Consider the following 13179-nt stretch of genomic DNA (forward strand, 5'->3'; position numbering starts at 1 on the left):
CCATCCTTCTGTTTTATCACTCAAGGAACGCGTTCTAATCTGATACTATTCGGGCGACTGCTTTCTCTTTGGTGTGTACCTATAATCTCATCTACTGAACCGACCCTTCCTGATTGACCATGATGAACTGTTCAAGTGTGCCATCTACTGCACCATGTCACTAAGTACCAAGTGGCTAGACAGACTCCTGCTGTGATACATTATCTTCAGACAGAACACAGTCTAAGCAAAGACAATCACTACTGAACTAGACCATGAATCAAAGCAGCTTGGTCAGTTGGAAACTATGCAAGTCTTCAGGACCAAGGTAAACACAAGTTCTAGAGAGATACAATGCCCTGTGGACAGGGAAGCGGTACAAACACACTAGCCATATTTTAATTAAAATAGAATTTATTAGCCTTTCTTTTAATATAAACATGAGAAAGAAAAACCACGTTAAGTTGTAGCATTCTTTTCAAAATAAAACTGCAATCAATACTTGAATCTCTAAGCTCTGAACTCCATAAACAATGTTTTTTTGAGGTGGTAGATTGTAGTATTTCATACATCCTTCCTTAACATTTACGTCTGTCCTTTGAAAATGATGAACCCGGCAGCACTTGAGAGCGTGTGAAGCATTGCAGCCGCAAGAGAAAGTATTCTTGGCCCACAAAGGTCTTGTTTACATAAGACTCCCCAGGTTCCGTGTGAGGAGAATTGAATGCACGTAGTTGAAAACACAATCTTTCATTATTTCTAATTTAGTCACTGCTGTCATCATTTTCCTAATCATCTCCTCCCCGCCTTTTAAAGCCTGTGCTTTGGGCTCCTGGGTGCAGTTCCGAAGATACCCGCACCCAGGCAGACGTGCAGGATACACTGTTTTTAATCGCTCATTTCACCTGCTGTTTGCGGATCAGATTCCTTTTCATGTGTTATATGTGAGTTAACAGTGTTCTCCCTAACCTCCCTTAACTGAATGTAAAGACACTTAGGTGATCAAAGCGGTTGGAGCCCAGCCTGGCAAAGAACTACTAGAGAGAAGGAGAGCTTCCATGGAGATACACGGCAGCCCCCAAATCTCAGGGCAGGTTTATACTCTGATATCTGGAGAGTCATAAATGCTACAAACTAATGAATGAGACATTATTTAAAAGTTTTACTTTACCTTTCTTTTCAACTTAATCCCCCAAATTTGGAATATCAAGCCTTTAGTTTTAATTTTTTGGTTCACTGTTTGTAATCTTCAAGAGAAACAAAAAAATAATTAGAAACTTAATTATTTCACACTGGTAAAATTAAAACTTTCAAATGACGTTTTTGTGAAGGCCTGTGGCTTTTCTACTTCTGCTGCAGTATTCCCAGAGAGCCCAGACACGGACCACTAAGTGTAAAGAAGCATCACTAATTTGGGGGGACACCTTGTGTTTTTGCTATTTGCTCATGATCACTAGACCACTATGTTGTTTGGCATTATGAAAATATCTTTTAATACACTTGTTTAACAATGAGAAAAACCATCAGAAAATGAGAAGCACCATTAATAGTTCACAGGAAATGCAGCGTGGACCCAACAGAAGTCGGCAACAACTGATACTTTCTCTTTATGGCTCCAAACATACCAAAATGCCAGCAAGCAGTGCTTGCAGAGAATATGAATGGCGAGTGTTAGCCAGCAGCTTTTTGGTAATTTAAACTGATTGCCAATAATGACTAGCAGCTTGATGACACAGTAGGAGAGCTTTTAATACCCAACGATGCTACAACGTGCTCCTAGGTGGTTTCATGAGTGTTAAGTATCCCATGCTTGGGGCTGAGGAGTGTAGCTCAGTGGTCAAGTGCTCACCGAGCACATGCTAAGTCCTCAGTTTGATTCCCAGCACCACAAAAATGGGAAGGAGTCTCATGTTTTAATGGTAATACTGAATCAATTCTAAAAGCATATGCAGCAGTTGGAGGGGGTGGGTGGGGCAAGAAAAACAAAAGTTATATGGTTAGTGTCTTTAAAGTCTAAAAATCTGAGCCAGGCATGGTAATCCCAGCACTTGGGAGGTAGAGGCAGGAAGATTCTGGAGTTCAAGGCCAGCCTCAGTCATATATTGAGTTTGAGGCCAGCCCAGGCTACATAAGACCCTGTCTCAAACGAAAGTCTAAAAATTGAAACAATTTAAAAACCTCACATATTTCACAGCCATTGGCCTACATGGTAAGCAATATCTGTGTGTGGTCAGAGCTTTGCTTTGGAGTGGTTTTTGTAACTGTTTACATTACAAAGGACAGAGAGTGGTTGTTTTGACAAGGTCCCATTCTTTCCTATGGAGTCAGCAGTCACTGTCCAGAGTCTCGTGAATTTGAGGTCTTTCCATTGGGTGGAGTCCCACCTATGCTGGTCTCTGACCAGGAGAGGTGCTATTTCTCCAGTCTTTGTCAATGAGGAGTCCTTGGTGTTCCCACTCCTCATGTCTCTCTCTTAAGAAAGGATGGCATTCGAGCGCTGAATACCAATGAAATTATCAGCGCTTAAAGATCTTCTCATAGCAGCTCTACACAAGTCTTTGTATTTGTCCTCACACAACCTTGAAATGGCCTAGGAAAAGCAATCAAACAACAGAGGTTTAAAAAGAATGCAACCTAAAGGAAAACAAAACAAACAAACAAAAAAAGCAACACAAACTACCTCCATGGAGACTTACTGGTATACTGAGCCATCCTTTAGATTCTAAACAAATGCAGCCACTTGGGCTATCTGAGGATGAAGGTCTACAGTGCTACGCCTTGGGGATGCTACTTCCTGCTAGTTTCCTAATCTTTTCAGGGTCAGGACTCAATGCCTGGAAACTGGCAACTTAAGTTACTTAAAAGCCTGGTTCCTCGGGCTGGAGACATGGCTCTGCAGGTAAAATGCTGGCTGTGCATGCATAAGAACTGGAGACTGGGTTCCTTGGCATGTGCCAGGTGTGGTGGCACAGACCTGTAATCCCAGTGCTACTAAGTGGTAAAAGGAGTCTCAGTGACCATCTAACAACCTGATGAGCTGCAGGCTCAATGAGACACCCTACTGTAGAATGTAAGTGGAGAGTAACTGAGGAAGACACCTATGGCAGCCTCTGGCCACCACACACATGCACATACCACACACATACCAACTGAGTTCTCAAAGATGGAGATGTTGTGACGGGCTTTTTTACATCAGTATCATGTTACTTGTATAATAACTGTTTCCTAAACATGAGCACACACCCGTGCCAAAACAATTAGTGTTTATTCAGTTCCAATGGTCTAACAAAAGTTGACCAGTGTTATAGTTGATGGTAGGAGTCTAATGACTATTTCACTAGCACATTAACAGTAGAAAAACATTCTAAATCATCAAGGTACTTAAGGAAATTCCATCCTAAAGTATGTGAATCACTGTGACAGTTACTAAAAATTTTAAGCCATAAATATTACTTTCTTTTTAAAGACTTATTTATTTATTATGTATACACGTTGTACCTGCATGTAAGCCTGCAGGCCAAAAGAGGGCACCAGATCTCATTACAGATGGTTATGAGCCACCACGTGGGTGCTGGGAATTGAACTCAGGACCTCTGGAAGAGCAGCCGGTGCTCTTAACCTCTGAGCCATCTCTCCAGCCCCCCTAAATATTACTTTGCCTTATTTAAGTTACCACTTTCAGTTTTTAAAAACATTTATGTATATATGTGTATAGGGGAGGGCTACCCACGGAGATCTGAAGGTGCCTGATCCCCTAGAGCTGGAGTTATAGACAGTTGAGAGACACTAGGTGTCACCACTGGTATTTGGATCCACTCTCAAGCCTCTGAGCCACCTCCCTGGTGCCTGTTACCACTTTTATGAAAACACTATGTAGTTCCTGTATCTAGTATGAGAAATACACTTGCATTTTGCATCCTAAACATAGGTCTCTCAGTTTAGCCACTAATGCTAATAAACTCATGGTATCTAACTGACAATTTGTCAACCGAATGAAGTGCAGCAGAGTTGTGATATATAGGTAGGAATAATTAAGAATATAATTTCAAGAACTTATCTACATATGATTATGTGGGAATGCAGAGCTTCAATAGGGAAACTATTATAACTACATTTCATTTGGTTAAAAAGACTGAATTGTGATCACAGGAGGCAGTATCTACCTCTCTATATAATGTAGATACTTATAGAAACACAAAAGGACCAGGAAATATGATGCCAAAGAGATAATAACCTCTCCACTGTGCTAATTTAAAAGCTTTCCATTGTCTTCACAGATGTTGGCTGGGCCTGCAGCAAACCCCACTTAGTGAATGCAGCCTTACCTCTAGGTTCTGCGCTCTTTCTTTGCTGAGAGGAGCAAACAGAAAATTCAGGTTGTTGTCATCTGCTAAGGAGCGAAGGTCAAAGTAGTATTTGGCATAAACACTGGCAGGAACGTTAATATTAAACTGGAGCAGCTCCAAGAAATGCCTTTCCATCTCATTCCTGGGGAGGAGGAACACAGCAAAACCCACACAGGACAATTTTAGTCAACTGGGCTATCTTCACAACTATCATTCAGAGTTTCTAGAATAGCTCTAAATTCTGTTTTGGAACCCATGAAGGCTACCAGCTGGACTAACATCCTAATGCTCAATCAAACAAGGGTGAGCATCCGTGGTCCTCTCTGCATCCCAGCACTGCGTCTGGGCCGAGGGGAAAGGTTACGGCCCTCTCCTGCACTTGTGCTGCTGACTTGCAGGCTCATTCTTCAGAGTTCCATTAGTGCAGCTGTGCGGCCGTCCTCCACGCTCACTCGCAGGCCCGCTATAGTGAGCAGATGAAAGGAGTGATGTATGCTGTTTATTAGCTCTGAAGAACTTGCAGACATTTCCCCAGGCTGATAACAGGAAGGGGCTTATTGAAGTAGAGACGCGCCAACAAAAGGAGTGGGCATATCACCACGGCAACAAATGGATCCATCGAGAGCCACGCTATTATCTCTGAGGGGGAAAACTCTTGAGGCAACAAGGATTCATCTCAAATAAATAAATAAAAAAATAAATAAGCCACACTGGACGGGAAAGGAAATCCCTTCCCCCTGCCCCAGCACGAGGCTATGTCAAAGGGCACAATGCAAGTTTCTGCTCCCCTTAATATTAGACTAAGGTGACAAACTGTCACTGTGACAGTCAGGTACTCATCGGAAACTCTGGAAAGCAGAGATCAAAGACAGATGTCTTGGCTACCCCAAACCCACTTGAGTACACTACACCTGGTGTACCAAGAAATCGGTTCTTGTGCTGGAAATAAAGCCCCCAGGACACTCAGCATTTGCTGTCCCAGCCAGGACAGAATGTGCACACGGGTGAGCTCAATACGGTGGGAAAGGTGGACAAGGAGCCCCTCTGTGCTATGTGACCATACTGACCTTGCTGAACCCCCACAAAATTAGAGTAAACCTGACCAGTCATAATCCCTGCAGAAATTACAGAAAAATTATAAATACTTAAGCAAACACGACAGAGGCTTGTCTTAGAACATACTTACTTGGTTTCTTAGTTTTAAATTTTTAATATTTTCTTCACTGCCTCAAAAAGTGTTTGACATTCTATATGGAAAGTAGGTAAAATATGGTTTTCTCATTTGCTAAAATTAAAGCTAAGCAGTCTACTTCCAAAATTAATTTCCTGTTCATATGGCAATAAGCCTATAGAAATGTAAATCAGATAATGTTTTAATAATCAGGTAATCAAGACTTAATTTGCTACAGGAACAAATGTACTTCTCTGTCCCTTTTATATTTTCTCCACTAATACATTTTAACTGTGTTGAAACACAGTCCTTCACGGGATTAACACGGCTATTAATAGAGGTTTAATCACTGAAGAAAAGCATTATGCCAACAGAATATGCACCTTCTGGGTTTTTGTTGTTGTTTTTTCACATGGCTGAATGCACACTATTTATCGGCACAGTACATTTTCTGAGCAGCAGCTGCCTAGTTAACTTATTCTTTTCAATAGAAATATACCCTAACAAGACACATACATAGTGGAAAGTTTTAAGGGAAATCTGACAGATACTGATTTTTAACTTTTAATTTAGATGGAAAATAATAAGGGCACTCCAAATCGCCAACAGCAGGGAAGCAGACAAATGCATGTTAACCTGCCATGCTCTTCAGTTCTCCAGGACCATAAACACAAGGCGACTATTGGGAACACGGCTCCTGGTGTTCCTCTGCTCAGAACAAAGGGGTGGCAAAGAGTACCAGACTGCCACCACGGCCCTGCAGTGGGGTCGTGTCCGGGAAACTCAAATACTTTCCTGCACCTTTTCTGATCTTACAACTAAACTAGAGCCCCTGGCAGCTGAGTTTAAGTTTTAAATATTTTCAGCTGCCGTTTACAGTATATATGATTACACATTTTGTTTTTTCCAGGAGCCAGTTTGTACGATTGACACAGTAATCAAAGTCACTCTGGCCTTGGTAATTTCCAAAAGTACATTATGTCCATCTGTTTCAAATTTTGTCATATCCTTTGGTCAGGTGGCTACCAGTGCCACAAAGTGGTCACTTCCACCAGACACTCCAGTTGCTGCCAACAGTGGTCCCTTAGTCACTTCAGTTACGAACAGTGTGGTGGTTCTGAGGGACAGTCCTAACTACAGGAATGGGTAACTTCAATTACCCTCATTATGTATTGATCTTCCTATGATAATCAACATAACCAAGGGTTTCTTCGTCACTACGCTATCTTACGTGCTGCCCACAGACATCTATCTCCACTGTCAAGTGGACGCTGTCAAGTCTGCAGGAAACCTCTGGTGCTCCTCTTGCAGACGTCACAGGCCTGCTCTTCCTTCGGTGTGTTCCAGCACCATGCTGGTGGCCATCACTGAGGCTGTGCTCTTGGCAGTTTGGGGCCGGCAGAGTAGGACAGGGCAGTGCAGAGTGTGCCCTTTACCTGGTGAAGCAAGCCCCTGAGCTGCTTCTGGGGCTGCCTGCCTGAGCGGAATCCTGAGATTTCTAGCCCATCAGACCAACTTCTAAAAACAAACACTCCACATGGAGAGGAGGCAGGAGCATCCTCTTTTTACTTTTGTACCTCATAGTTTCTGTTCTAGATGCTTAGATTTAAAAAAAAAGGCGTAGGACCAACAGAAGTAAATACACAATCAAAGACTCAGGCTAAAGCTCGAACCTCGCAGAAGTCCAGAGGCTCTAAGACATGAACACTGGCAGACAGACACATTTCAAAAGCCAGGCATGTACCCCTTAAAAGGGGAGCAGAACTGGTGGGTTTTAAAAAGCAGCAAAATATATACTGTGCTATGCTGTCCTTGCAAAGGACGCCAAAACCACAAGAAAAGTTTATCCAACACATTGTTATAAATACTACATCAACACCTACCAATTAATGACAGAAGATATGAACAGTTATAAAGCTGGACAGAAAGAATGTAGGTTTATGTCTATTTCCATTGGCTGTTCAAAACAGCCTTTAAAAACACTCTTTAAATTTTATGTAAAGCTTATGGGAGCAAATTGGAGTACTAGACAAATGGTTAGAAAGTTCACCGAAACCTCAGAACTCACATGTCCTCGACTGTAATGTCCTTGAGAATCTGGCAGTAGTCCACATTCCACACAGCCTGATCATCCCAGACCTTGGAGGCAAGAAGGATGGCTCCCAACACAATTCTCTTCCAGTTGGTGGGACAGATGTCAATCTCAGCGTAAGTTAGAAGTCTCTCCAAGTAAACCTGCAAAAGCAGAGCGCTGGTCTTTGACTTGGTTCGGGTAAGCGCTGAGTATGAGTGACTCCTCTGTCTGACAGGGGAGCTACAGAGACCACGGCAAGGGTCAGGCTGCTCTGCTGCCTGCCCTGCTCACGCATCAGAGCAAGGCCTGCCCCTCAGTGACGGGCGTCCTGAGGACGGCACAGTCTTCACACTTGCGGAGCAGCAGACAGGCCCAGCGTAGACTCAGGCTGTCAGGAAACACCAAGTCTCTCCCGTGTTAATTTTACATGATTTTACAGGCATGCCAGGAGCAAACGTCTAAAACCAAGTCACCCTGAGCACATTTACGTCTTCCAGTTCACAGTAACGAGGACAAGAGAGCCTCCCAGTGGCTACTGGGCAGACAGCACCACAAGCACAGTGCCTTTCTCAGGAAGCGCCTGCACCCAAGGGTGCTCCCTCACACCTCATCTTCCCCTCTCCATCGTCACTTCCAAGAAGCTGTTTTCTTTTATATAATTTGTAGTTCGCTTGGCTTTAAGGTGGAAACAGAGCTGCCAGTCTATCCCTGGACTCTTAAACCGGGCAGGGTGTTTGTGAGACACTCTCACGGATGATCTTAGACAAATCAAATGCCTTTGCTATAGGCAACTGGGTGAGGTTAGTTGAGTGAAGACTGTAAAGGAAGCTGGGAATTGTTACTTCAAAAGTCTCTCTTCAGAGAGATATTGGTTGTTCCTTGGTATCCAAGGGAGACTGGTTTTAAGATCAAGGATGCTTAAGACAGACAGACAGACAGACAGACACACACACACACACACACACACACACACACACACACATCTGGCAGTATTTGCATATAACACCTCCTTCCTTGCTTTGTGAGACAGGGTATCACTATGTAGCTCAGACGGGCCCTGAACTTGCGACCCTCCTGCTTCAGTCTCCCAAGTACTACGATTACATGGATGGGTCACCACGCTCAGCCTCATATGCTTTAAGTCACCTCTAGATTAGTGACAACAGTACAAACAATGTAAATGCTAATGCCAACAGTACTGTTTGGAGGATGACAAGAAAAGCTCCCACCAAGTCTCTGTGATCTACAGGTGACAGAGACTAGGTGCTGAGCTCTGACGTGCAAGGTGCCTCTCAAATGGTATGTAAGTGCTTTCTATCACCATGAGAAGGGAAACAACTTTAACAGTCAGTCACTGTTTTAAGGCCCTTAGACTAATGCTGTCCACCAAATATCACACATCTATTCTCAGTGAGACTACACTCCCACCCGCATCCTCGGCACTGCCAAGTATCCAAGGAGCGAGTCTCTCTCAGAGTCCCCGTTCTTCAGAGGCAGTCAGGGAGCAACAGAGCCCTGCACACCTTGGCTGTCCTTTCCTGATAGTACGTTAGGTGCTGTCACTCAGGCTACCACTTGTCCTCCTGTGTCAGTGGGGACAAGACGTCCTATGTGATGGCTAAGCCCACACCACCGTGACCAGCACTCCCCCCAAAATGGCTTTTTTTTAAGACTCTTTCCCTCTGCCAGAGATTTAGTTCAATATGAATGTTTAGACTGCTCTGACGTCACTTCTCACAACCCCAAGTGCTGCTTCCCAAGCTCACCAGATCATGCACATGCCAGCTCACCTCCAGCCCACTTCTTAGTGCACGCGTGTGTTGTGCCTCTGGCCGCTGTCACTATTCTCAAACAGCTCTTGCCAGGCTCATCAATCCTTCACTCACAACCAAGTATGTTTTCACTCCAACCCCCCAGTGCCTAGTCATAGAAGCCCAAGCTCTATGTTATCCCATTCTAATCTGCAAGCAATACCTGTTCTTGCTGTCTTCAATGGTAATCTGAAAACTTTCTATCCTGGGCCATTTTTCACTGCTTGCCTGTATGGTAACCTAACACTCTGCTGGCCTCCATTCTGACCTCCAATTACAGTCTACTTCTCCAGTCAGGAAAGCCTCCTAAATTAAGATCATTTCCCCCTTGCTCAAGACTTTCCAAAAGAAACTAGTCAATGTGGAACCCATTTCCTTGTGGGACTGTCCCTGGCATCTCCTCTCCCTTAACTCCCTTAGTCCTCAACTCCTACCACACGGCCACCCTGCTGTCCTTGAGCACATGGAATGTCCCTGCATCACACCCACTGCCTGAAATACCTACGCTCCTTGGCTTCCTCTTTGCAGTTAGACCACTGTTCTGATGCCACGTCTCTAAGGAGGTCTTCTGCTCCTCCAATCTAAAACAGAAAGCTCTCCGGTCACTTAGGAGCCCTTACCATGCTCAGTTTCCATGGCATGTAACAACTATCTGAACACCTGCAAAAATACCTGTGATCGTCTTCATTAGAATACACATGCGTAAGCCAAGACTTCTGTCCCACCTGCTCTCTTCTCTGCCCCGGTGCTACAGCCATGGTGCAGCCCAGCTGTCCAGAGTGCATGCTTGGAGCCTCTTACAGCATTTGCCATGGTGGGAAGGTTCTTCTTTCAACTTCTATTGCTCATTCCTGGATTTCCTCCTTGTGTGCTCGGCCTCCTCCTCTATAGTCATCTCCCAAACACTGATGGTAGAGCTGTGAGGGCTGTCCTCTTGTATTGCATTTCAACAAACACTTTTAATTCTTTACCCCTGACTCAAATCCAGTCTGCAGTCCTGTATATTCAAAGGACCAGGCAAAGCCACTTTGTTCTTCCAGGAATGGTAGTTCCCTTGTTTACACCCCAGTCTCCATCCTGCATTACCTGCCTCCACAGCAGAAGTGCCCACTGGGGACTCTAGCCATGCACACAGCACCTAGCTCCTCTGCAGAGTCCAAGTGGATGCTGGAGGAGTAGTACTAATCTAAGGACTCTCTCCTCAAGGCCAGATACTTGACTTTTCACTGTGCATTTGCTACTGGGGCAGTAAAATCCCAACCACTTGAACAGCATCCATTACTCAAAATGATGGTCTCATCTACAGGCCTTCTGAATGGATGACAGAAAGGTAAGGACACACCTGTAGCTCAGCAAGTTCACAAAGCCTTTCTAAGAACTACTGGTCCTACAATCCCAGGCAGCTTCATAGGCAGACACAAGTAATCAGCAGAGGTGGATTGGCAGCCATCATCCAAGAACAAGAGAACTGGGCAGGGATCAATCACAACACACAGCAGAAGCATCTGGGGACACAGCCTGGCATGTACCTTAAACTGCATTGAACTGGTTTCCGTGAACCACTTGGGTCTGTTACTGCTTCCCATTCCAGCCCCATTAACATGCCCTGTGTGTGTGCAATGAGGTATGAAGGGGAACTTTCTCTAACTGCCTTTAATGGCAATTGTTTTGTGATAATAAAAGCAATGGCAACATTTTAAACCACAATGACTGTTAAATTCAAATCTGTGTCTTTGCATTCCTTGGGAAGGTTCCTCTTACTAAAGTTCTTATGATACTTTCAGGGGTTATACATATCTGGGTACAAACTTCCTAAGAAAGTTTGCTAAGAAAGGACTAGCTTACCAACGTCACTATTGCACATTCCGCTGTCAGCTGTGCAGCACTAAAAAGTGTTCGAACAAATCTGTAAATAAATTTGTGTTCAGGGTCATGCCTAAAGTATTCCTCTGGAACTTTCTCTCTCTGAAAGAGAAAAAAAACAAAACAACAATGTAAATATTGACTGAAGGAAATTTTCAAGTATTCTTAAGATAGCAGTGTCCACATTGTGCTACATGTTCCTCGAGATAATTTCAACTGGGTACCATGGCTGCCGTTTAAGCATTTACTGTGTGCATTTGTATATGTATGTATGGGCATGCAGTGTGGTGCACACATGAGGTCAGAGGACAACGTTAGGAGTTGGTCCTTTCCTTCCATCACACTGGGGGTCAGACACGGGTTCTCACGCTTAGCAGAAAGTGCTTTTACCTGCTGAGCCATCTTTTTGGCCTGGGTGGTATGACTTAGTTTATTATTTCATTTTTTTTTTTTTTTTTGCTTTGTTTTTTTTCGAGACAGGGTTTCTCTGTGTAGTTTTGCGCCTTTCCTGGAACTCGCTCTGTAGACCAGGCTGGCCTTGAACTCACAGAGATTCGCCTGCCTCTGCCTCCCAAGTGCTGGGATTAAAGGCGTTCGCCCCACAGCCTGGCTCTATTTCATTTTTTGTTTGTACGCTTGTTTTGAGGCAGGGTTCACTTTGTAGCCCTAGCTGTCTTGGAAGACACTATGTAAATCAGGATGGCCTCGAATTTATAGAGATCCACCTGCCTCTTCCTCCTGAGTTCTGGGATTGAAAGTGTGTGTCATCATGCCCAGTGACTTTCAGCTTTGTTTCAATATAAAGTGTGGGATCTTATAGTCAATTGGCATGAAGGACATTGATGGACCAAGTATACATTATCAGTTCCATAAATATCAACAAATAATACCGTAGCCATCTTAGATTAAGTACTCTATGATGTTGGCAGAATAATGAAATCACCTAACACATATTGAAGATGTACCCACTGTTAAGCACCCACCAATCACTTATTAAAGGGACACACAAGCAGAAGCTCAGGAATTTTATACTCTTCCATAGACTCTCCCAATTCTTTTTATGCTGAAACCTTACTAATCCTAGAGTATCACAGGGGTCATACTTGCCCCAATTTAAAAAAAAAGTGTTTTTTTTCTTTTTTTCAAAGTTTAAGTTTCCTATAACCATAGGCTCTTAACACTAAATTGACCATACAACAGTCACCAGCCATGTATGCCTCTTAAGTATCAAGAGTGGTCAACATATGCTTGAGGAAGTGGCTTCTTAAGTTTTTATAGGTTCTTTCTTTGATTGTTTGATTGTTTTTCAAGTCAGGGTCTTATTTATATTGCATAGGCTACACTCCAAATCACTATCCTGCTTCAGCCTTCAAGGTATGGAGATTACAGGTATACCCAAGCCACACCTGGCTTATGCCATTTCAAATGATTTAAAGTTTCCTAATATTCTTGAGAGACTTTACATATTTGTTGGATTTCCTTCAACTATTTATGCCGTGTGATGCTACTGAAGATGATCTGTTGAAAGCTGCATTTTCTACTATTTAGACAATCCATTTACTTCCCTTAGCTCAGTACTTGACACAGCAGCAAAGCTGTTGTTACTCCATCACAGCCATGAATCAATGCTCCGTACTCAAGCTAGGAGCAACTTTCTCCTAGTAATCAATCACAAAACAAGCAAGCATGGAATAAACTCAGCTCTAGGAAAGGGAAATACAACTTAAAAACAAAGCAAACAGGCACTTACTGTGAGTGGATGTGATCGCTCATCAAAAATGTCCAGGGATCTATTTGCATCTCTATAAAGTTTAACAGGTAACACAGGCTGTTAGTATCTAAGTTAACAACTGTGATGTAGGGGGACTGAAAGGGAAGCCCAGCCTTTACCGATGCAAACAGTTTACGATTCCCGGATTTGTCCCCCAACCTCTT

At 43.5% G+C, this 13179-nt stretch overlaps 1 protein-coding gene across 4 annotated transcripts in view; it reads right to left on the reverse strand.

The window, feature by feature from the left end:
• Positions 1–375: 375 nt before the first annotated feature.
• Ccnyl1 (cyclin Y like 1) overlaps positions 376–13179 on the reverse strand; it is a 37951-nt gene continuing 25147 nt past the window's right edge. For 3 of the 4 annotated variants that reach the window (XM_076550241.1, XM_042260223.2, XM_006974994.4), the window contains 5 exons: positions 12995–13046; positions 11227–11346; positions 7565–7731; positions 4305–4467; positions 376–2569 (listed from right to left, as the gene is read on the reverse strand). In XM_076550241.1, coding sequence (XP_076406356.1) covers positions 2453–2569; positions 4305–4467; positions 7565–7731; positions 11227–11346; positions 12995–13046 — 619 coding nt within the window. In that variant the 3' untranslated portion in view covers positions 376–2452. The remainder of the gene's footprint in view (positions 2570–4304; positions 4468–7564; positions 7732–11226; positions 11347–12994; positions 13047–13179) is intronic. The other variant, XM_006974995.4, reaches the window with a different exon arrangement.

The sequence above is a fragment of the Peromyscus maniculatus genome, chromosome 13 (assembly GCF_049852395.1).
Source record: "Peromyscus maniculatus bairdii isolate BWxNUB_F1_BW_parent chromosome 13, HU_Pman_BW_mat_3.1, whole genome shotgun sequence".
NCBI classification, from domain to species: Eukaryota; Metazoa; Chordata; class Mammalia; order Rodentia; family Cricetidae; genus Peromyscus; species Peromyscus maniculatus.